This window comes from Hemitrygon akajei, chromosome 2 (assembly GCF_048418815.1).
Source record: "Hemitrygon akajei chromosome 2, sHemAka1.3, whole genome shotgun sequence".
Classification (NCBI taxonomy): Eukaryota; Metazoa; Chordata; class Chondrichthyes; order Myliobatiformes; family Dasyatidae; genus Hemitrygon; species Hemitrygon akajei.
In genome coordinates, this window is record NC_133125.1 from 197,508,780 (window position 1) to 197,533,210 (window position 24,431).

General features: G+C 49.6%; 1 protein-coding gene across 2 annotated transcripts in view; it reads right to left on the reverse strand.

Moving 5' to 3' along the window:
* wdr46 (WD repeat domain 46) overlaps positions 1–24,431 on the reverse strand; it is an 82,317-nt gene that overhangs the window by 25,641 nt on the left and 32,245 nt on the right. For both annotated transcript variants that reach the window (XM_073034872.1, XM_073034878.1), the window contains exons 6-8: positions 13,798–13,859; positions 4,846–4,950; positions 3,903–4,053 (exon numbers count right to left, since the gene is read on the reverse strand). In XM_073034872.1, coding sequence (XP_072890973.1) covers positions 3,903–4,053; positions 4,846–4,950; positions 13,798–13,859 — 318 coding nt within the window. The remainder of the gene's footprint in view (positions 1–3,902; positions 4,054–4,845; positions 4,951–13,797; positions 13,860–24,431) is intronic.

A 24,431-nucleotide genomic window follows, 5' to 3' on the forward strand; every position in this document is an offset into this window, starting at 1 on the left:
AGTGGCAAGTGAAATACAATGTTAGAAAATGCATGGTCATGCACTTTGGTAGTAGAAATTAATGTGTAAACTATTTTCTAAATAGGGAGAAAATTCAAAACACTGACATGCAAAAGTACTTGGGAGTACTTGTGTAGCACACCCTAAAAGTTAAAATGTTAGCATTCATGTCAAAGGTCTAGAATACAAGAGCAGGGATGTGAGGCCTCACCTTCAGTATTGTGAACAGTTTTGGGCCTCTCATCTAAGAAAAGTTGTGCTGGCATTGGAGAGGGTCCAGAGGAGGTTCACGAGGATGATTCCAGGAATGAAAGGGTTGTCATATGAGGAACGTTTGATGGCTCTGGTCTGGAATTCAGAAGGATGAGGGGAGGGGAGATCTCATTGAAACCTTCCAAATGTTGAAAGGTCTAGACAGAGTAGATGCAGAAAGGACGTGAGGGAGTCAAGAACAAGAGGGCACAGCCTCAGGGTACAGGGACAATCTAAAACAGAGATGTGGAGAAATTTCTTTAGACAAAGGGTGGTGAATTTGATGCCACAGGCAGCTGTGGAGGCCAGGAGGTTGGGTGTATTTAAGCCAGAGCTTGGTAGGTTCTTGATTGGACACGGGATCAAAAGGTTACGGGGAGAAGGCTGGGGCGTGGGTCTGAGGAGGAGAATGAGGATCAGCCCCGATTGAATGGCGGAGCAGACTCAACGGGCCAAATGGCCTAATTCTACTCTTATGTCTTACAGGCGCTGCCTGGCTTCTACCCCGGGAACAGTTTGTGTGCACTGTCCTGACGTCTTCAATGTTTGAATATTGAAGGACCAAGACAGAGTGGATGTGGAGAGGATGTTTCCTGTGGTGGGAGAGTCAAGCACCAGAGAGCACAGCCTCAAAATAGAATGGAGATGAGGAGGAATTTCTTTAGCCAGAGGGTGGTGAATCTGTGGAATTCACTGCCATGGACAGCTGTGGAGGCCGAGTCTTTGGGTGTATTTAACGCAGAGGTTGATCGGTTCTTGATTAGTCAGGGCATGAAAGGTTAACCAGGAGAGTGGGATTGAGAGGATTAATAAGTCAGCCACGATGGAATGGCAGTGGCCTAATTCTGCTCCGAGTCTCCTGTTCTGCACAGGTCTCCCGATGGCCTGCTGCTTCCGTGGGCTGGAAGAGACAATTTACGATGTGTACACAAAGTGTGTGAGGCTGCAGCCCACTTTCACATTGCAGCTGCTCCTTGCCTATTTATACTTGGTCAGGAGCAACACAGAAACGTGAGGTGGGAAAAAAGCAAGGAGTCAGTCCTTAGTAGTGTTGTGGAGCAGAGGGATTTTGGGATCCAAGTTCACAGCGCCTTGAAAGTGGCTACAGCAATCGATAGAGTGGTTAAGGCTGCTTACGGAACGCTTGCTTTTATTAGACAAGGCACTGAGTTCAAAAGTCAGGAGGTCACGTGCAACTTTATAAAAGTCTGGTTAGGCGTTCTGGTTAGCGCAGAGCAGATGTTGAGGCTTCGGAGAAGGTGCAGAAGAGGTTTACCAGGATGCTGCCTGGTTTAGAGGGCACGTGCTGTCACCAGAGGCTGGATAAACTTTCGGTGCTTTCTCTGAGAGAGATTTACAGGATTATGAGAGGCATAGATAGAGTTGGCAGACAGCACCTGTTTCTCAGGGATGAAATGTCTAACACCCGAGAGCAGTCACTGAAGCTGAGACGGGACGGGTTGAAGGGCGACGCGAGGGTAAGGGTTTTTTCACTCAGAGACGCGGATGCCTGGAATATGCTGCCTGCTATGGTGGCAGAGGCAAATACGTAGGAGGCTTTTAAGAGATGTTTAGATAGGCATGAGGTAGATTGGGAAAATCACTCTAAGAGGGGAACCTGTCGAATGCCTACGAGTTGGCTTTTTAGAGCACTTCATGATCCACCTAGGGGATCAGCTAATCTGGTTTGGGTATTGCGTATAAACCGGACTAATGCCCTTCCCTTGGACAACACTGGTGGTGTGGAGAGGGGAGACTTGCAGCTTGGGCAGCTACCTGTCTTCCATAAAAAAAAACCTTGCCCAGGCTTGCGCCCTGGAAACTTTCCAAGGTGCAAATCCATGGTCAGTCGAGACTAACGGAGGCCTACCCATAAACCGGAATTGATTAGAGAGCCTTAGGGAAGCGTGATCATGATATGATCGGATTCACCCTGCAGTTTGAGAGGAGGAGATCAAGTGGAGTAAAGGGAATTGGAAGGGAACCTAACAGGGATGACAGCACAGCAGCAAAGGCTGGAGCTTCAGGGAGCAATTCGAAAAGCGCAGGATAGATACACCCCGAAGAAGTATTCTCAGGGCAGGATAACGAAATCGTGGTTGACAAAGCCAACACTAAAGCCAAAGAGAGGGCATATAATAGAGCAAAAATCACTGAAAAGTTAGAAAATTGGGAAGCTTTTAAAAACCAACAGAAGACAATGAGAAAGGTCAAAGAAGGAGAAGATGGAATACAAAGGTAAGCTAATCAATAATATTAAAGAGGATTCCAAAAGCTTTTTCAGATAAAGTGTAAAAGAGATGTTACAGTAGATATTAGACTGCTGGAAGATGATGCTGGAGAGGTAGTACTGGCCAAGTTTGTGGATAATATGAAGATGGGTGGAGCGGCAGGTAGTGTTGAGGAAGCAAGAAGGCTACAGGAGGACTTAGACAGATTAGGAGATCGGGCAAAGAAGTGGCAGATGGTACACCATGTCTGGAAGTGAATGGTCATGAACTTTGGGAGAAGAAATAAAAGTGCAAAGAGAGTTGGGAGTCCTTCTGCAGGATTCTCCAAAGGTTAATTTGCAGGCCAAGTCTGTGGTGAGGAAAGCAAATGAAATGTTAATATTTATTTTGAGAAAACCAGAAAATAAAAGCAAAGGTGTAATTTATAAAGCACTGGTGTGGCCTCACTTTAAACTGAGAACAGTCCTGGGCCCCTTATCTAAGAAAAGATATAATGACATTGGAGAGGGTTCAAAGGAGTTTCACAAAAACTAATTCCGGATTGAAAGGAGTGTGTGATGACTGTGGGCTTGTACTCTGTGGAATTCAGAGACTGGGGGGTGGGAAGAAATCTCATTGAAACCTATCAAATGTTGAAAGGCCACAATAGAGTGGATGTTTCCTATGGTGGGGGGAGTATAAGACCAGAGAACACAGCCTCAGAGTAGAATGAAGATGAGGAGGAATTTCTTTAGCCCGAGAGTGGCAGATCTGGAATTCATCGCCATAGGCGGCTGTGGAGGCCAAGTCATTGGGTTTATTTAAGGCAGAGGTTAGCAGATCGTTAATTAGTTAGGGAATTAGAGGATAACGGGGAGAAGGCAGGAGATTACGTCGGAGAGATGAAATGAATCAACCATGATGAAATTATGGAGTAGACTCAATGGATGAAATGGCCTAATTCTGCTGCTATAAGACCATAAGATAGTTAACGCTAGTAAGTATAGTTGTTTGTGGTGCTGGAGACGGACAGAGAGGGTGCCACCCAGGCTGATTGTCTGATAATGCAGAGAACTGGAGGCGTTGTAAATGTCATCCTGGGTAGTGATGGAAAGATTTTAATTTTGTTCACGTTATTATTGTTCACTTGTAGAATAGCAAAGTTACAACAAACATTTTTGTAAAACTAAACAGTAAACCTCATCTTATAGCCCTAGATTGGAAAATCGTATGGGTAGTGGAAATGGTCCATCCACTGGGTGAAAATGCATCATCTGCTGGTGATGGGAATGCTTTAAAGCAGCTAATGCTCATCACTGCAAATGTTTCTGTGATTTGGAGAATAACGAAGGGTAGTTTTGTTTAAAACAAAGACAGTAGATCACAGCTCTGCTCCAGGTCCCTGGAGAGGGGAAGAGAGAGCTTGGAACAGACACTCACACAGGTGGCCAGCAGGAAGTGATAGGGCAGAAATTCCATCTTCAGCACGTCGTTGAACTTCTTCACACAGTGCAGCTCCACACCCTGGTTATCGTAAATGTACAGCCACTTCTTCTGGGCCACCGCATACATCGTCTCTGTGTGCAGCCACCTGGAGGGAAAAGAGCACAGGATATGGGTTACACCACTGGGTTGGGAGTGGGGGGAGTGCCGCTGGCCATGGGGTTGCTGGGGTGGGGGGGAGCAGCTGGTCATGGGGTTGCCGAGGTGGGGGGAGCAGCTGGTCACGGGGTTGCCGGGGTGGGGGGAGCAGCTGGTCACGGGGTTGAAAGGGTGGGGGGAGCAGCTGGTCACAGGGTTGAAAGGGTGGGGGGAGCAGCTGGCAACGGGGGTTGCCGGGGTGGGGGGGAGCAGCTGGCCATGGGGTTGCCGGGGTGGGGGGAGCAGCTGGTCACGGGGTTGAAAGGGTGGGGGGGAGCAGCTGGTCACAGGGTTGAAAGGGTGGGGGGAGCAGCTGGCAAACGGGTTGCCGGGGTGGGGGGAGCAGCTGGTCATGGGGTTGCTGGGGTGGGGGGGAGCAGCTAGATATGGGGTTGCTGGGGTTATGGGGGAGCGCGGCTAGTCATGGGGTTGAAAGGGTGGGGGGAGCAGCTGGTCATGGGGTTGCCGGGGTGGGGGTGCAGCGTGGATCACAGAGGGTCTGACGTCAGTCAGTGCCTGTGGTTGACAGACAGATGGGTACTGTGGTCACCAGACTGGGATGCGGGTGTACAGACAATCTGTGGGGTACACGGCGGTATATACCACGGAAACTGGTACGTGGATAGGCCTATCGACAGTGGGATGAGTCTGGCTGCTTCCTTTGCATGGCACGGGAGGTGTGGGAGGATGTGCATGAGTTAACAGCCCCAGAAGGACAGGGAGGGGAGACATGGGTGTGTACCGGATGTCGTTGACACGCTCCATGACATTTATCTCACACAGCAGACGCTTGCTGTGCCAATCCATCGCGGCCACGTGTCCTCTGCGCCCAGCCAGCACGAGGTGCCTGAGGACAGAGAGAGATCAGGGTCAGTGCCGTCCCTGCGCGCGCACACACAGTCATAGTATCATAGAAATGTACAGCAACAAACACCCTCTTCGGCCCATCTAGTCCGTGCCAAACCATTTAAAATGCTGACTCCCAGGACCATACCCTGCTATCCACACTTTCCTTAATCGTTGAAATCATGCTCGCGTGCACCATTGGTGCTCGTTCCACACTCTCATGACCCTCTGACTGAAGGAGTTTCCCTTCATGTTCCCCTTAAACTTCTCACCTTTCACCCTTAACCCATGATCTCTAGTTATCATCCTACCCAACCTCAGTGGAAAAAGCCTGCTTGCATTTACCCCATCTATACCCATCATAATGTTGTACTCCAAATTAGGCCTCACCACTGTCTTATACAGCTTCAAGATAGCATCCCACCTCCTCTACTCAGTACAATGATTTATGAAGGTCAATCTGCCGAAAGCTTTCCATCCCTGCGCTACCACTTCCATGAATGATGGACCTGTATTCCCAGCCCCCTTTGTTCTACCGCTCTCCTCAGTGCCCCACTGTCCACTGTGTAGGATCTGGTTGGTTCCACCAAAGTGCAGCACCTCACACTCTGCTGTTTTTCAGCCTATTGTCTCCAGCTGCAAGCCACAACAGCCTCCCTCGCTGTCCAGTACACGCCCCATCCACATGTAACGGGGGTTTTTTTTCTTTTTCTTTGTTACTGTGTATGTAATCAAAATGGCGTCTTTGTTTGTTACAAGTAGGAATCCTGGCGCCTGTCTTAATGGTAGGAATGCTATTGTCTTTGTTATGATAAGTGCTGGAAGCTTGTTTGGGACTGTAAACTGATTGTTGGTGGGGACTTTTGGGAGTCGGCACGATGGAGTGAGAGAGAGAGGACGGGGTGCTGGAAGCTGGGCGACGGTACGGACCCCGAGCGGGAGTCCCCGGCCCAAGGTTTTCGGTGATGAGAGGAGACGGAGACAGAGGAGTGTGGAGCGACTGGTCGACCACCGTGGGGGTCCCAGGAGGCGGGTCGAGGAGTTCGGAGGGGGATCGAATACCAGAAGACTTCAGTAATTGAGCTCCAACGGTTGTGCACGAAGTGGTTTGGACTTTGATAAGTTTGGCGCCTTTTCTTTTTTTTCTCTTATTCATATATACTGTATCGTTAGTAATCGCTTAGTTATAGTAATCTTTATAAATTGTACTCATTTAATCGCATAAGGTGTACTGTGTTTCTTTGGGCGAGGCGGGGACATCACACAGCATCCACACCAGCTGATTACCCAGCTTGGCGGGGCCGAAGGCCGCTCCCCCTAGACTAGAACGAGTTTGAGCGAGGCCTGAGGTGACCCAGGGGTTACATTGTGGGTGCGATCGTCCGGGATTGATTTCTGTGGAAGCTGTGTGATCGCCCTCTTTAAATTGTGTCTGCGGCGAAGAGCTGGTGTGCTATTGCCGGTTATCTCTGCATGTGTGTTGGGTGGGGTGGCTGCTGTTGGTAGCCCGGAGGTCGTTGTTCGAGTTCCGACTAGCGCTGACGAAATGGTGGTGGTACCATGGGTTGTCCGTACTGTTTGGAGAGTGAGGAGTGACAGGTTGGGATGTTTCAGCTATGGTGGGCTCCGCCCGGTTGTTGGAATAATGTCCAGCCCTAAAGGGGCAGAGACATGGGCGGAGCAGACCTCTCAGTTGTTGGGTGAGTGGCAGTGCTTGGCTGAGGGAAAGCGACAGGGATTGGTTGAAAGTTTGAGTAGGCGGGCTGGTAGCGTTGTTAGAACTGTCGGGCGAAATTACCTCGGAGTGACAGCTGCCAGTTCTGGGAAAGTGTGGGAAAATGCGTGTGGTTCGACTGGAAGTCAAATGCCGCAGCTGGGGGGCTTATCATATCCGTGGCAGGAGATTGGTGGGAAGTTTTTAGGGTATCCCTTTTGGTTAGGAGGGCAGATAAATTGCTTGCGGAGCCAGGGGGATCTGTCAAGGGGATCGGTTGTTCCGTTGCTCCGAGAGATGTCGGGAAACTTAGAGGAGGCCCAGTGGGGGAACGGCTTGGGGTCTCTGGGGGAGCACGTTCCCAGCAATGTACCAAGGAACTCCCGCAAGGAACAGACCCTATTCCTGAAGGCTTAGAGGGACCACGCACTCAGGTGTTGTTACGGATGGATGGAAGTCAAGTTAAAGCCATCCTCGGCACCGGGGGCACCGGTTAAGTTGCTGTACAGTTTGTTTTATAACCGTTTTTGGAAGCCTTTACCTTGATGACATTGACGACACTGGAGATTTGGGGTACCAGTGCCGGTGATTATAAAGACGACGGTTGTTGGTCAGTGAAAATGGAGTTCTTAGAGGCAAATGTGGAGGTGACTGAGGTTCGTGAATCGTTAATGCTGATGTGTCCGGACACTGTTGAGACGGGCCGCGTTTCGGTTATGGAGAGAACCAATATCCTGTTGGTGCGCTTGGGGGCCTGCCCGGAGGAGGCGGGTGAGAGCTGTTTGGAGGCATTATCGATGCACCCAGAGTTTCGAGCTGCTTGTGCGGACGTGTGTAGCAGCATTGGGCCGATACCGAATTCAAACGAGAGCCGGTGGTGGTATGGCCTGGAGGAGTATCTGAGGGTGAGACCCTCTTAGTGGACGCTGCGGAATGCCACCAGGGAGGGGAGTTGACTGCTGAAGACACCTCGGTGAGGCAGAGGTTGCGGCGACTGTCCCCTACAGCGTGGCAGACGTAGGCAGCGTGTGTGTGGAATATATTGGGCCGTAGAGGCGATGGCCTATCTGAGTGGTGCGAAGACGTTTAAGGTGCTGGATCTGAGGAGTGGATGTTGCCAGATCCCGATGAGCGAGGCCGCCAAGGAGAAGACGGCGGTTAAAAGTTTCCTAGGAGTCTTTCCGGTCCGAAAAGATACCACAGGGTATCTCCGGAGCCCTTGCAACCTTCCTGCAGGGCATGTGGAAGACCATGGGGGTGTGGAGGCGTTTGGAATTTTGACGTATGTGGATGATCTCCTGGTATTTGGATTTGCCTCAGGAGAATATGAAGTGAGGTCGTTGCTGGAGCGGCTGAGAACTACAGAGTTAGTGTTTTCTGGACACGTGCCAGGGCTGGCGAAGGTCGCAGCTCGTGAGTGTCTGTCTCTACGGAATCAAGTTTGAAATGAAGACTGAGAGACCGGAGAGAGTGATCTGGAACCATTTGAAAGACTTACAAGTTGGAGAGAACGAAGAAAGTTGTTTGACTGAGAGCCTGGAGAAGGTAGTTTGTGGAGGTGAAGAAATTGCGGACAAATCTTGGAAGGGGGAAGCGGTAGCTTGAAGGGAACCTGAAGATGACCATCGACAGTTCAAATGAAGTGCAAACCTGACGGTTGATCTGGAAGAAGTCATGAGGGGAAAAAAAAAAGAAGCTGGAGAGAAGTGCAGTGAATACTGAACTGTAGGGTGACCAATCGTTAACTGCTGCTTTTCAGGTCAGGGTGGAAGAAGTTGTTGGAGTAACTGCATTCCAGATTGAGATGGCCGGGATGCAGGAGTCAGAACTGCTGAGCCAGGGGCCAGAGAAGAGGATAATCTAAATTGCAGGAGGCTGAAGAGACTGCAGGAGCAGTGCAGGTCACGTGTTTCCGTTTGGAGAAGATCAAACAGCAGCTACCGATCAAAGAAATGAGGAAGAATACGGATTCAAAGGCTGATGGCTGGATGTGTGGTACATGCTGCCTTTTGCTGACTTTCCCTCGATTGAGGAAGAGACCTTTGGCCCTTCTTCCACTGAGTCAGGTGTAGTGGGGAGGGTTAGCTGTGTGCAGTGTGGGGTATGAGTGAGAGGTTGAAAGAGGAGTTGGTAGTGGACCCAAGGTATCCCCAGCTGTGTCCTAGCCTAAGGGTTTAGGTGAGGGGGGTACGGAGGTCTCAGAAGGGTTAGGGAACGCCCAGATAGTTGGCCTATATAGCTCCTAAGGAACAGGGCGTGAGGTTTACTGTGTGGGGAGGAGATGTCACTGCTGGTGTTTGGGTTATGGTGTGTTGGCAGGAAAGGTGACGAGTTATCTAATAGTCATGAGGACATGACTTTTATTTGGTGGGGGGAGAGTGTAACGGGGGTTTTTTTTCTTTTTCTTTGTTACTGTGTATGTAATCAAAATGGCGTCTTTGTTTGTTACAAGTAGGAATCCTGGCGCCTGTCTTAATGGTAGGAATGCTATTGTCTTTGTTATGATAAGTGCTGGAAGCTTGTTTGGGACTGTAAACTGATTGTTGGTGGGGACTTTTGGGAGTCGGCACGATGGAGTGAGAGAGAGAGGACGGGGTGCTGGAAGCTGGGCGACGGTACGGACCCCGAGCGGGAGTCCCCGGCCCAAGCTTTTCGGTGATGAGAGGAGACGGAGACAGAGGAGTGTGGAGCGACTGGTCGACCACCGTGGGGGTCCCAGGAGGCGGGTCGAGGAGATCGGAGAGGATCGAATACCAGAAGACTTCAGTAATTGAGCTCCAACGGTTGTGCACGAAGTGGTTTGGACTTTGATAAGTTTGGCGCCTTTTCTTTTTTTCTTCTCTTATTCATATATACTGTAATCTTTATAATCGCTTAGTTATAGTAATCGTTATAAATTGTACTCATTTAATCGCATAAGGTGTACTGTGTGTTTCTTTGGGCGAGGCGGGGACATCACACAGCATCCACACCAGCTGATTACCCAGTTTGGCGGGGCCGAAGGCTGCTCCCCCTAGACTAGAACGAGTTTGAGCGATGCCTGAGGTGACCCAGGGGTTACACACAAATTTGCTGATCTAGTTAATCACATAACCATCCACATCACTGACAACAACACCCATCCCGGCGGCATTCTGCTAGTCGCAGACCTCCAGTCAGAGGCAACCATCTGCTACCACTCTCTGGCTTCTCCCAAAAAGTCAATGTCTACTCCGATTTACTAGCTCATCCTGAATACCAAGCAACTCAACCTTCTTGACCAGCGCCCCCATCCGAGCCCTTGTCAAATAGACAACATTCATCCACTTACCTGGCAATTCCCTCGAAAAACTGGTTTTTGATTGGTTAGACACAACCTACCATGCACAAAGCCGTACCGACCATCCTTAATAAGGTCATGTCTATCCAAATACTCATATCCAGTCCCTCAGAATACCTTCCAATAACTTTTCCAGTACTGATGTCAGGCCCACAGGCCTGTAATTTCCAGGTTTATTCTTAGAGCCTTTCTTAAACATTAGCTATCCTACGATCCTCTGGCACTAAGGATGATTTAAATATCTCTGCTAGGGCCTGTAGAGTTTCTGCACTTGCCTCCCGTAGGGTCCAGAGGAATGCCTTGTCAGCCCCTGGGAAATTATCTACCCTGATTTGCCTCAAGATAGTGACACCACCTTCTCTGTAATCTGTCCATGAAGTTGATGCTGATTTCCCTCACTTCTAGAGACCTTTTGTGCATCTCCTCCGTAAATACAGAGGCAAAAAATCCATTTAAAATCTTCCCCATCTCTCTTTGCTCCATGTATAGATTACTGTTCTGATCTTCCAGAGGACCAGTTTTGTCCCTTTCAATCCTTTTGCTCTCAACATAGCTGTAGACCCGTTAGGATTGAACTGCCAGTCCTGTTCCTCCTGCAACCACGTCACACTAACGGCTACAATATCACACTCCATGTCCTGAGCTCTCAGAACATTATTTGCACATTTGCCTTTTGATTCCTGAATTTGTCTGAGGTCCTAACACCAGTCTCCACAACCACTCCACTCTGGCACTCTGGTTCCCATCCCTGTGGACACACACACACACAGGGACACCTGCACTGCCTCTGCAGCCCCGACAGTCTTTACATCAGTCACCACACACACACACACACACACAGTCACTTACACACACACACACACACACACACACACACACACAGTCACCACACACACACACACAGTCACCACACACACACTCACTTACACACACAGTCACTTACACACACACACACAGTCACCACACACACACTCACACACACACACAGTCACTCACACACACACACTCACAGTCACTCACTCACACATACACAGTCACACACACACACACAGTCACTCACTCACACAAACACTTACACACAGTCACTCACACACACTCACACACACACAGTCACTCACTCACACAAACACTTACACACAGTCACTCACACACACACACTCACACACAGTCACTCACACACACACAGTCACTCACACACACACACACAGTCACTCACTCACACAAACACTTACACACAGTCACTCACACACACACACACACACACAGTCACTCACACACACACACTCACAGTCACTCCAGTCACAGAGTTGTTTCACATGTAACCCCCCCCCCCCATTGGGATTGCTTCACGAGCACGAACACCCAGCAGGCAGGCCACCCTGACACAGCTGCCGACACTTGGGAGTGGGGGGGGTCAGCAAGGCTGGAGAGGGGGGTGGGGTTGGGGAAGGGGTGGGGAGGAGGTGAGGTGGAAGCTGAGCCTGACGATCGGGGCAAGGATGAGCCAGAAGGGGTTTGGACTGTGTACAGTTCATCCACAAATGAGGGAGCATGTGACACCACCAGGTCTGCTAATGTTTACAATGATTCAAAGGGATGTGATACCTGGATGGGAATGTGGGCAAGAAAGTTCAGAGGGATTTGGGCCAAGCGTGGGACAGCTAAGTTGGACTGGAGGGCCTATTTCTTTGGTGTGTTATTGAACAGCTTTATCAACGTCAGAAGGACAAGGAATTCAGGAAAGTCAAGGGAACACACACCAGTATTCCTTGAGGGGTCTGCAGTGAAAACGGTGAGCAGTTTCAGGTCACTGGGTGTCACTGTCTCTGAAGGCACGGCAGTGGCTATATTTCATTAGGAGTTTGAGGACACCTGGTATGTCATCAAAGACTCGCAAATTTCTACAGATGCACCGTGGAAAGCATCCTGACTGGTTGCAATGGATGGGCTACTGCACAAGATCAGAAAAAGCTGCAGGAAGTTTGAAACTCAGCTAGCTCCATCCCGGGCACTAGCCTCCCCAGCATCGAGGACACCAAAAGGCGATGCCTCAAGAATTTGGCATCCATGATAAAACATCCAGGGCACGACCTCCTCTCATTTCTAGCATCCAGGAAGAGGCCCAAGAGCCAGACACTCACTCAACAGCTTCTTCCCTTTGTCAGATGTTTGGATGGTCCATGAACCCAACACAACCTCACTTATAATCCAACGTATAACCCTCCGTAACTTCCGCCACCTCTTACGTGATTCCACCACCAACCACATCTTCCCCCCCCCCCCCCCCCCCCACTACTCTCGGCTTTCCGCAGGGATCGCTCCCTACGCAACTCCCTTGTCCATTCATCCCCCCCATCCCTCCCCACAGACCACCATCCCAGGCCCCCGACAGTCCTTTCAGGTGAGGAACCACTTCACCTGCGAGTCAGCTGGGGTGATATACTGTATACGGTGCTCCCGATGTGGCCATTTATACATTGGGGAGACCCGCCGCAGACTGGGAGACCGTTTCGCCGAACACCGGCGCTCAGTCCTCCAGCAGTGGCGGGATCTCCCTGTGGCCACACACTTCAATTCCACAGACCACTCCCACTCCCGACATGTCTGTCCATGGCCTCCTCTACCGTCAAGATGAGGCCACACGCAGGTCGATGGAGCAATACCTTATCTCCTGCCTAGGTAGCCTCCTACCTGCCGGCATGAACATCCAACTCACAGACCTCCGTTGACACCCCTGCACCCCCCCCCCCTTAACCCCATCCCTATCTATTATTTTAGTCTGGTTCTCTTTCTCATTTTCCCCCCTCACTATAATCTCCCCCCCAGCCCTACCTTTCTTTCTCTTTTATTTCCCATAATTCTCCACCTTCCCCCTAGCCCGTTTCCCTCCAACCTATCACTTCCCAGCTCTCTACTTTATCCCTCCCCCCACTTCTTATCCCCCCTCGACCATCCCATGTTACTTCACTCCTGATGAAGGGCTTCGGCCCGAAACGTCGTCACTACCTCCTCCCATAGATGCTGTCTGGCCTGCTGAGTTCTGTCAGCATTTTGTGTTTTTACAACCTCACTTTACTTTTTTTCTACACTCTTGTAATTTATTGTGCTTTTTATGCTTCGCATTACTGCAAAACAACAATGTCAGAGCTGACAAACCAGATGGTACGAAATGTAGAGGAACATGAAGACAGTTGTTGTAGCCCTGCTCACCAGTGAATACCCGAAGACTGTCCCACAATGACACACTGCTCCGACATGTCAGTCCGGACTCCCTTTCTTCCCCAGTGAGGAATAACTCAGGGTGGAAAAGCAATATCTGGTTGGGTAGCCTCCAACCTGATGGCATGAACATTGATTTCTCCAATTTCCAGTAATCCTTTCCCTTCTGCCTTCCCTCTTCTTCAATTCCCAACTCTGGCCTTTTATTTCTTTTCCTCACATGCCTATCACCTTCCCCTGGTGCCCCCCTCCTTCCCTCTCTCTCCCATGGTCCACTCCATTCCAGCCCTTTATTTTCCCCACCCACCTATCATCATCTTGCTAGTCCTCCTTCCCTTCCCCCTCCCCTACCTCCTTCTTCTGTCCTGATGCGGGTCTCGGCCAGAGAAGTCGGCGGTTGATTGATTTCCACGGATGCTCCCCGAGCTGCAGAGTTCCTGCAGCATGTTGTGTGAACCAGCACTGTTCCAGACTCTCCCTCACATTATCACACAACCATCACCCGACACTGAAACCAGCCCCTGCCCAGTCCGGTTCGGGAATCTGCACACTGTCCCTGCTCTGTGCCCAATACCTCCCCTACCCTGCCCCCGTACCTGCCATTCCGTGTGTAGTTTATTCTGTATGGTCCAAACTGTGTGAGGTCGAGATTGAAGTGCTGTGGACAAAGGTTCAATATTATTAAAGTCTGAAGGATGAAAACACTTATGACTCAGTTAGACAGATGGCAACAGAGATTTACAGAGACACAATTTACAGGAGCGCGGAGCAGGGACTCGGGACAGTGTGATCGCGGGACCGTGGCAGGAGGAGGAGGGGCTGAGGAGCTGAGGTGAGTGTGCTTTAAAAGGAGTGTGGAGGACAACTGAAGGGTTAAACAGAGTGTTGATTAGTTGATTAGAGGGAGTGAGTACTTGAGATAATTGTCAGGGACAAATAAAAGGACGGGTAACTGAAGAGGAGTGGCCAGTGTGTGAGTGGCTCAGGGTAGGAGTGAAGATTTGAGGCTTTGGCTCGAGAGGCTTCGGCGAGCAGAGGCTGAGGACGAGCTTGCACACAGTGAGGTAAGGCCGGGTAAGTTCCTTTAATTAATTTAGGAGTAGGCAACAGTTAGGGCAGTCGAGTGCTCCATATGCAGTATGTGGGAAGTCAGGGACAGCACAAATTCTATAAATTGTAAAGTTTCTGCATGTTAGACAGAAGCTCGTCATGAGCCGCCAGAGAGAGAGAAGAATTCTGTCTCTCTGATGTTTGGCTCCGAGCTTCTCGTTGACTGAGCTCGAAAAAATAAACCGTTGAAAAGGATAAAGAACCGTGTGATGTGATTATTGTTCCAGTGAATTTAAGTTTACATAGGAAGGTCGAGCTGAGGATGTTGTCTCTGTGGTTTGGTGAAGGTCGAGCTGAGGATGTTGTCTATGGGGGTTTGGGAAGGTCGAGCTGTGGATGTTGTCTCTGGGGTTTGTGAAGGTTGAGCTGAGGATGTTGTCTCTGGGGTTTGGGAAGGTCGAGCTGTGGATGTTGTCTATGGGGTTTGTGAAGGTCGAGCTGTGGATGTTGTCTATGGGGTTTGTGAAGGTCGAGCTGTGGATGTTGTCTCTGGGGTTTGTGAAGGTCGAGCTGTGGATGTTGTCTATGGGGTTTGTGAAGGTCGAGCTGTGGATGTTGTCTCTGGGGTTTGTGAAGGTCGAGCTGTGGATGTTGTCTCTGGGGTTTGTGAAGGTCGAGCTGTGGATGTTGTCTATGGGTTTTGGGAAGGTTGAGCTGAGGATGTTGTCTCTGGGGTTTTGGAAAGGTCGAGCTGTGGATGTTGTCTATGGGTTTTGGGAAGGTTGAGCTGTGGATGTTGTCTATGGGGGTTTGGGAAGGTCGAGCTGCGGATGTTGTCTATGGGGTTTGTGAAGGTCGAACTGTGGATGTTGTCTATGGGGTTTGTGAAGGTCGAGCTGTGGATGTTGTCTCTGGGGTTTTGGGAAGGTCGAGCTGTGGATGTTGTCTATGGGTTTTGTGAAGGTTGGGCTGTGGATGTTGTCTATGGGGTTTGTGAAGGTTGAGCTGTGGATGTTGTCTATGGGTTTTGTGAAGGTTGGGCTGTGGATGTTGTCTCTGGGTTTTGGGAAGTTCGAGCTGTGGATGTTGTCTCTGGGGTTTTGGGAAGGTCGAGCTGTGGATGTTGTCTATGGGTTTTGGGAAGGTCGAGCTGTGGATGTTGTCTCTGGGTTTTGGGAAGGTTGAGCTGAGGATGTTGTCTATGGGTTTTGGGAAAGTTGAGCTGTGGATGTTGTCTCTGGGGGTTTGGGAAGGTTGAGCTGTGGATGTTGTCTATGGGTTTTGGGAAGGTCGAGCTGTGGATGTTGTCTCTGGGTTTTGGGAAGGTTGAGCTGAGGATGTTGTCTATGGGTTTTGGGAAAGTTGAGCTGTGGATGTTGTCTCTGGGGGTTTGGGAAGGTTGAGCTGTGGATGTTCTCTATGGGTTTTGGGAAAGTTGAGCTGTGGATGTTGTCTATGGGTTTTGGGAAAGTTGAGCTGTGGATGTTGTCTATGGGTTTTGGGAAGGTCGAGCTGTGGATGTTGTCTCTGGGTTTTGGGAAAGTTGAGCTGTGGATGTTGTCTATGGGTTTTGGGAAGGTCGAGCTGTGGATGTTGTCTCTGGGTTTTGGGAAGGTTGAGCTGAGGATGTTGTCTATGGGTTTTGGGAAAGTTGAGCTGTGGATGTTGTCTCTGGGGGTTTGGGAAGGTTGAGCTGTGGATGTTCTCTATGGGTTTTGGGAAAGTTGAGCTGTGGATGTTGTCTATGGGTTTTGGGAAAGTTGAGCTGTGGATGTTGTCTATGGGTTTTGTGAAAGTTGAGCTGTGGATGTTGTCTATGGGGGTTTGTGAAGGTCGAGCTGTGGATGTTGTCTATGGGTTTTGGGAAGGTTGAGCTGTGGATGTTGTTTATGGGGTTTGTGAAGGTCGAGCTGAGGATGTTGTCTATGGGTTTTGGGAAGGTTGAGCTGTGGATGTTGTCTATGGGGTTTGTGAAGGTCGAGCTGTGGATGTTGTCTATGGGGTTTGTGAAGGTCGAGCTGTGGATGTTGTCTATGGGGTTTGTGAAAGTTGAGCTGTGGATGTTGTCTCTGGGGTTTTGTGAAGGTTGAGCTGTGGATGTTGTCTCTGGGGTTTTGGGAAGGTTGAGCTGTGGATGTTGTCTATGGGTTTTGGGAAGGTTGAGCTGTGGATGTTGTCTATGGGTTTTGTGAAGGTTGAGCTGTGGATGTTGTCTATGGGTTTTGTGAAGGTTGAGCTGTGGATGTTGTCTCTGGGGTTTTGTGAAGGTCGAGCTGTGGATGTTGTCTATGGGGTTTGTGAAGGTCGAGCTGTGGATGTTGTCTATGGGGTTTGTGAAAGTTGAGCTGTGGATGTTGTCTCTGGGGTTTTGTGAAGGTTGAGCTGTGGATGTTGTCTCTGGGGTTTTGGGAAGGTTGAGCTGTGGATGTTGTCTATGGGTTTTGGGAAGGTTGAGCTGTGGATGTTGTCTCTGGGGTTTTGTGAAGGTTGAGCTGTGGATGTTGTCTCTGGGGTTTTGGGAAGGTTGAGCTGTGGATGTTGTCTATGGGTTTTGGGAAGGTTGAGCTGTGGATGTTGTCTCTGGGGTTTTGGGAAGGTTGAGCTGTGGATGTTGTCTCTGGGGTTTTGTGAAGGTTGAGCTGTGGATGTTGTCTATGGGGTTTGTGAAGGTCGAACTGTGGATGTTGTCTATGGGGTTTGTGAAGGTCGAGCTGTGGATGTTGTCGATGGGGGTTTGGGAAGGTCGAGCTGTGGATGTTGTCTCTGGGGTTTTGGGAAGGTCGAGCTGTGGATGTTGTCTATGGGGGTTTGGGAAGGTCGAGCTGCGGATGTTGTCTATGGGTTTTGTGAAGGTTGAGCTGTGGATGTTCTCTATGGGTTTTGGGAAAGTTGAGCTGTGGATGTTGTCTATGGGTTTTGTGAAGGTTGAGCTGTGGATGTTGTCTATGGGGTTTGTGAAGGTCGAACTGTGGATGTTGTCTATGGGGTTTGTGAAGGTCGAGCTGTGGATGTTGTCTATGGGGGTTTGGGAAGGTCGAGCTGTGGATGTTGTCTCTGGGGTTTTGGGAAGGTCGAGCTGTGGATGTTGTCTCTGGGTTTTGGGAAGGTTGAGCTGAGGATGTTGTCTCTGGGGTTTTGGGAAGGTCGAGCTGAGGATGTTGTCTCTGGGGTTTTGTGAAGGTTGAGCTGTGGATGTTGTCTCTGGGGGTTTGGGAAGGTTGAGCTGTGGATGTTCTCTATGGGTTTTGGGAAAGTTGAGCTGTGGATGTTGTCTATGGGTTTTGTGAAAGTTGAGCTGTGGATGTTGTCTATGGGGGTTTGGGAAGGTCGAGCTGCAGATGTTGTCTATGGGGGTTTGGGAAGGTTGAGCTGTGGATGTTGTCTATGGGGTTTGTGAAGGTCGAGCTGCGGATGTTGTCTATGGGGTTTGTGAAGATCGAACTGTGGATGTTGTCTATGGGGGTTTGGGAAGGTCGAGCTGTGGATGTTGTCTCTGGGGTTTTGGGAAGGTCGAGCTGTGGATGTTGTCTCTGGGGTTTTGGGAAGGTCGAGCTGTGGATGTTGTCTCTGGGGTTTTGGGAAGGTCGAGCTGTGGATGTTGTCTATGGGTTTTGTGAAGGTTGGGCTGTGGATGTTGTCTCTGGGTTTTGGGAAGTTCGAGCTGTGGATGTTGTCTCTGGGTTTTGGGAAGTTCGAGCTGTGGATGTTGTCTCTGGGGTTTTGGGAAGGTCGAGCTGTGGATGTTGTCTCTGGGTTTTGGGAAGGTCGAGCTGAGGATGTTGTCTCTGGGGTTTTGGGAAGGTCGAGCTGAGGATGTTGTCTCTGGGGTTTTGTGAAGGTTGAGCTGTGGATGTTGTCTCTGGGGGTTTGGGAAGGTTGAGCTGTGGATGTTCTCTATGGGTTTTGGGAAAGTTGAGCTGTGGATGTTGTCTATGGGTTTTGTGAAAGTTGAGCTGTGGATGTTGTCTATGGGTTTTGTGAAAGTTGAGCTGTGGATGTTGTCTCTGGGGGTTTGGGAAGGTCGAGCTGTGGATATTGTCTATGGGTTTTGGGAAGGTTGAGCTGTGGATGTTGTCTATGGGTGTTATGAAGGTTGAGCTGTGGATGTTGTCTCTGGGTTTTGTGAAGGTCGAGCTGTGGATGTTGTCTATGGGTTTTGGGAAGGTTGAGCTGTGGATGTTGTCTATGGGTGTTATGAAGGTTGAGCTGTGGATGTTGTCTCTGGGTTTTGTGAAGGTCGAGCTGTGGATGTTGTCTATGGGGTTTGGGAAGGTTGAGCTGTGGATGTTGTCTATGGGTTTTGTGAAGGTCGAGCTGTGGATGTTGTCTATGGGTTTTGGGAAGGTCGAGCTGTGGATGTTGTCTATGGGTTTTGTGAAGGTCGAGCTGTGGATGTTGTCTCTGGGGTTTTGGGAAGGTTGAGCTGTGGATGTTGTCTCTGGGGGTTTGTGAAGGTCGAGCTGTGGATGTTGTCTATGGGGTTTGTGAAGGTCGAGCTGTGGATGTTGTCTATGGGGTTTGTGAAGGTCGAGCTGTGGATGTTGTCTATGGGGTTTGTGAAAGTTGAGCTGTGGATGTTGTCTCTGGGGTTTTGTGAAGGTTGAGCTGTGGATGTTGTCTCTGGGGTTTTGGGAAGGTTGAGCTGTGGATGTTGTCTATGGGTTTTGGGAAGGTTGAGCTGTGGATGTTGTCTCTGGGGTTTTGTGAAGGTTGAGCTGTGGATGTTGTCTATGGGGTTTGTGAAGGTCGAACTGTGGATGTTGTCTATGGGGTTTGTGAAGGTCGAGCTGTGGATGTTGTCGATGGGGGTTTGGGAAGGTCGAGCTGTGGATGTTGTCTCTGGGGTTTTGGGAAGGTCGAGCTGTGGATGTTGTCTATGGGGGTTTGGGAAGGTCGAGCTGCGGATGTTGTCTATGGGTTTTGTGAAGGTTGAGCTGTGGATGTTCTCTATGGGTTTTGGGAAAGTTGAGCTGTGGATGTTGTCTATGGGTTTTGTGAAGGTTGAGCTGTGGATGTTGTCTATGGGGTTTGTGAAGGTCGAACTGTGGATGTTGTCTATGGGGTTTGTGAAGGTCGAGCTGTGGATGTTGTCTATGGGGGTTTGGGAAGGTCGAGCTGTGGATGTTGTCTCTGGGGTTTTGCGAAGGTCGAGCTGTGGATGTTGTCTCTGGGTTTTGGGAAGGTTGAGCTGAGGATGTTGTCTCTGGGGTTTTGGGAAGGTCGAGCTGAGGATGTTGTCTCTGGGGTTTTGTGAAGGTTGAGCTGTGGATGTTGTCTCTGGGGGTTTGGGAAGGTTGAGCTGTGGATGTTCTCTATGGGTTTTGGGAAAGTTGAGCTGTGGATGTTGTCTATGGGTTTTGTGAAAGTTGAGCTGTGGATGTTGTCTATGGGGGTTTGGGAAGGTCGAGCTGCAGATGTTGTCTATGGGGGTTTGGGAAGGTTGAGCTGTGGATGTTGTCTATGGGGTTTGTGAAAGTTGAGCTGTGGATGTTCTCTATGGGTTTTGGGAAAGTTGAGCTGTGGATGTTGTCTATGGGTTTTGTGAAGGTCGAGCTGCGGATGTTGTCTATGGGGTTTGTGAAGGTCGAACTGTGGATGTTGTCTATGGGGGTTTGGGAAGGTCGAGCTGTGGATGTTGTCTCTGGGGTTTTGGGAAGGTCGAGCTGTGGATGTTGTCTCTGGGGTTTTGGGAAGGTCGAGCTGTGGATGTTGTCTATGGGTTTTGTGAAGGTTGGGCTGTGGATGTTGTCTCTGGGTTTTGGGAAGTTCGAGCTGTGGATGTTGTCTCTGGGTTTTGGGAAGTTCGAGCTGTGGATGTTGTCTCTGGGGTTTTGGGAAGGTCGAGCTGTGGATGTTGTCTCTGGGTTTTGGGAAGGTCGAGCTGAGGATGTTGTCTCTGGGGTTTTGGGAAGGTCGAGCTGAGGATGTTGTCTCTGGGGTTTTGTGAAGGTTGAGCTGTGGATGTTGTCTCTGGGGGTTTGGGAAGGTTGAGCTGTGGATGTTCTCTATGGGTTTTGGGAAAGTTGAGCTGTGGATGTTGTCTATGGGTTTTGTGAAAGTTGAGCTGTGGATGTTGTCTATGGGTTTTGTGAAAGTTGAGCTGTGGATGTTGTCTCTGGGGGTTTGGGAAGGTCGAGCTGTGGATATTGTCTATGGGTTTTGGGAAGGTTGAGCTGTGGATGTTGTCTATGGGTGTTATGAAGGTTGAGCTGTGGATGTTGTCTCTGGGTTTTGTGAAGGTTGAGCTGTGGATGTTGTCTATGGGTTTTGGGAAGGTCGAGCTGTGGATGTTGTCTCTGGGGTTTTGGGAAGGTCGAGCTGTGGATGTTGTCTATGGGTTTTGGGAAGGTTGAGCTGTGGATGTTGTCTATGGGTTTTGTGAAGGTTGAGCTGTGGATGTTGTCTATGGGTTTTGTGAAGGTTGAGCTGTGGATGTTGTCTATGGGTTTTGGGAAGGTCGAGCTGTGGATGTTGTCTATGGGTTTTGGGAAGGTTGAGCTGTGGATGTTGTCTATGGGTTTTGTGAAGGTTGAGCTGTGGATGTTGTCTATGGGTTTTGTGAAGGTTGAGCTGTGGATGTTGTCTATGGGTTTTGTGAAGGTTGAGCTGTGGATGTTGTCTATGGGTTTTGTGAAGGTTGAGCTGTGGATGTTGTCTATGGGTTTTGTGAAGGTTGAGCTGTGGATGTTGTCTATGGGTTTTGTGAAGGTTGAGCTGTGGATGTTGTCTATGGGTTTTGTGAAGGTCGAGCTGTGGATGTTGTCTATGGGTTTTGGGAAGGTCGAGCTGTGGATGTTGTCTATGGGTTTTGTGAAGGTCGAGCTGTGGATGTTGTCTCTGGGGTTTTGGGAAGGTTGAGCTGTGGATGTTGTCTCTGGGTTTTGGGAAAGTTGAGCTGTGGATGTTGTCTATGGGTTTTGTGAAAGTTGAGCTGTGGATGTTGTCTATGGGTTTTGTGAAAGTTGAGCTGTGGATGTTCTCTATTGTTTTTGTGAAGGTCGAGCTGTGGATGTTGTCTCTGGGGGTTTGTGAAGGTCAAGCTGTGGATGTTGTCTATGGGTTTTGGGAAGGTTGAGCTGTGGATGTTGTCTATGGGTTTTGGGAAAGTTGAGCTGTGGATGTTGTCTATGGGTTTTGTGAAAGTTGAGCTGTGGATGTTGTCTATGGGTTTTGGGAAGGTTGAGCTGTGGATGTTGTCTATGGGGTTTTGGGAAGGTCGAGCTGTGGATGTTGTCTATGGGTTTTGTGAAGGTTGAGCTGTGGATGTTGTCTCTGGGGTTTTGGGAAGGTCGAGCTGTGGATGTTGTCTATGGGTTTTGTGAAGGTTGAGCTGTGGATGTTGTCTCTGGGGTTTTGGGAAGGTCGAGCTGTGGATGTTGTCTATGGGTTTTGTGAAGGTCAAGCTGTGGATGTTGTCTCTGGGGTTTTGGGAAAGTTGAGCTGTGGATGTTGTCTATGGGTTTTGTGAAAGTTGAGCTGTGGATGTTCTCTATGGGTTTTGGGAAAGTTGAGCTGTGGATGTTCTCTATGGGTTTTGGGAAGGTCGAGCTGTGGATGTTGTCTATGGGTTTTGGGAAGGTTGAGCTGTGGATGTTGTCTCTGGGGTTTTGGGAAGGTTGAGCTGTGGATGTTGTCTATGGGTTTTGTGAAGGTTGAGCTGTGGATGTTGTCTATGGGGTTTGGGAAGGTTGAGCTGTGGATGTTGTCTATGGGTTTTGGGAAGGTTGAGCTGTGGATGTTGTCTCTGGGGTTTTGGGAAGGTTGAGCTGTGGATGTTGTCTCTGGGGTTTTGGGAAGGTTGAGCTGTGGATGTTGTCTATGGGTTTTGGGAAGGTTGAGCTGTGGATGTTGTCTATGGGGTTTGGGAAGGTTGAGCTGTGGATGTTGTCTCTGGGGTTTTGGGAAGGTTGAGCTGTGGATGTTGTCTATGGGTTTTGGGAAGGTTGAGCTGTGGATGTTGTCTATGGGTTTTGGGAAGGTTGAGCTGAGGATGTTGTCTATGGGTTTTGTGAAGGTTGAGCTGTGGATGTTGTCTATGGGGTTTGGGAAGGTTGAGCTGTGGATGTTGTCTATGGGTTTTGGGAAGGTTGAGCTGTGGATGTTGTCTCTGGGGTTTTGGGAAGGTTGAGCTGTGGATGTTGTCTCTGGGGTTTTGGGAAGGTTGAGCTGTGGATGTTGTCTCTGGGGTTTTGGGAAGGTTGAGCTGTGGATGTTGTCTATGGGTTTTGTGAAAGTTGAGCTGTGGATGTTCTCTATGGGTTTTGGGAAAGTTGAGCTGTGGATGTTGTCTATTGTTTTTGTGAAGGTCGAGCTGTGGATGTTGTCTCTGGGGGTTTGTGAAGGTCAAGCTGTGGATGTTGTCTATGGGTTTTGGGAAGGTTGAGCTGTGGATGTTGTCTATGGGTTTTGTGAAAGTTGAGCTGTGGATGTTGTCTATGGGTTTTGGGAAGGTTGAGCTGTGGATGTTGTCTATGGGTTTGTGAAGGTTGAGCTGTGGATGTTGTCTCTGGGGTTTTGGGAAGGTCGAGCTGTGGATGTTGTCTATGGGTTTTGGGAAGGTCTAGCTGTGGATGTTGTCTATGGGTTTTGGGAAGGTCGAGCTGTGGATGTTGTCTCTGGGGTTTTGGGAAGGTCGAGCTGTGGATGTTGTCTCTGGGGTTTTGGGAAGGTTGAGCTGTGGATGTTGTCTATGGGTTTTGGGAAGGTCGAGCTGTGGATGTTGTCTATGGGGTTTGTGAAGGTTGGGCTGTGGATGTTGTCTATGGGTTTTGGGAAGTTCGAGCTGTGGATGTTGTCTCTGGGGTTTTGGGAAGGTCGAGCTGTGGATGTTGTCTATGGGTTTTGGGAAGGTTGAGCTGTGGATGTTGTCTCTGGGGTTTTGGGAAGGTTGAGCTGTGGATGTTGTCTATGGGTTTTGTGAAGGTTGAGCTGTGGATGTTGTCTATGGGGTTTGGGAAGGTTGAGCTGTGGATGTTGTCTATGGGTTTTGGGAAGGTTGAGCTGTGGATGTTGTCTCTGGGGTTTTGGGAAGGTTGAGCTGTGGATGTTGTCTCTGGGGTTTTGGGAAGGTTGAGCTGTGGATGTTGTCTATGGGTTTTGGGAAGGTCGAGCTGTGGATGTTGTCTATGGGTTTTGGGAAGGTTGAGCTGTGGATGTTGTCTATGGGTTTTGGGAAGGTCGAGCTGTGGATGTTGTCTATGGGTTTTGGGAAGGTCGAGCTGTGGATGTTGTCTCTGGGGTTTTGGGAAGGTCGAGCTGTGGATGTTGTCTATGGGTTTTGGGAAGGTTGAGCTGTGGATGTTGTCTCTGGGGTTTTGGGAAGGTCGAGCTGTGGATGTTGTCTATGGGTTTTGTGAAGGTTGAGCTGTGGATGTTGTCTCTGGGGTTTTGGGAAGGTCGAGCTGTGGATGTTGTCTATGGGTTTTGTGAAGGTCAAGCTGTGGATGTTGTCTCTGGGGTTTTGGGAAAGTTGAGCTGTGGATGTTGTCTATGGGTTTTGTGAAAGTTGAGCTGTGGATGTTCTCTATGGGTTTTGGGAAAGTTGAGCTGTGGATGTTCTCTATGGGTTTTGGGAAGGTCGAGCTGTGGATGTTGTCTATGGGTTTTGGGAAGGTTGAGCTGTGGATGTTGTCTCTGGGGTTTTGGGAAGGTTGAGCTGTGGATGTTGTCTATGGGTTTTGTGAAGGTTGAGCTGTGGATGTTGTCTATGGGGTTTGGGAAGGTTGAGCTGTGGATGTTGTCTATGGGTTTTGGGAAGGTTGAGCTGTGGATGTTGTCTCTGGGGTTTTGGGAAGGTTGAGCTGTGGATGTTGTCTCTGGGGTTTTGGGAAGGTTGAGCTGTGGATGTTGTCTATGGGTTTTGGGAAGGTTGAGCTGTGGATGTTGTCTATGGGGTTTGGGAAGGTTGAGCTGTGGATGTTGTCTCTGGGGTTTTGGGAAGGTTGAGCTGTGGATGTTGTCTATGGGTTTTGGGAAGGTTGAGCTGTGGATGTTGTCTATGGGTTTTGGGAAGGTTGAGCTGAGGATGTTGTCTATGGGTTTTGTGAAGGTTGAGCTGTGGATGTTGTCTATGGGGTTTGGGAAGGTTGAGCTGTGGATGTTGTCTATGGGTTTTGGGAAGGTTGAGCTGTGGATGTTGTCTCTGGGGTTTTGGGAAGGTTGAGCTGTGGATGTTGTCTCT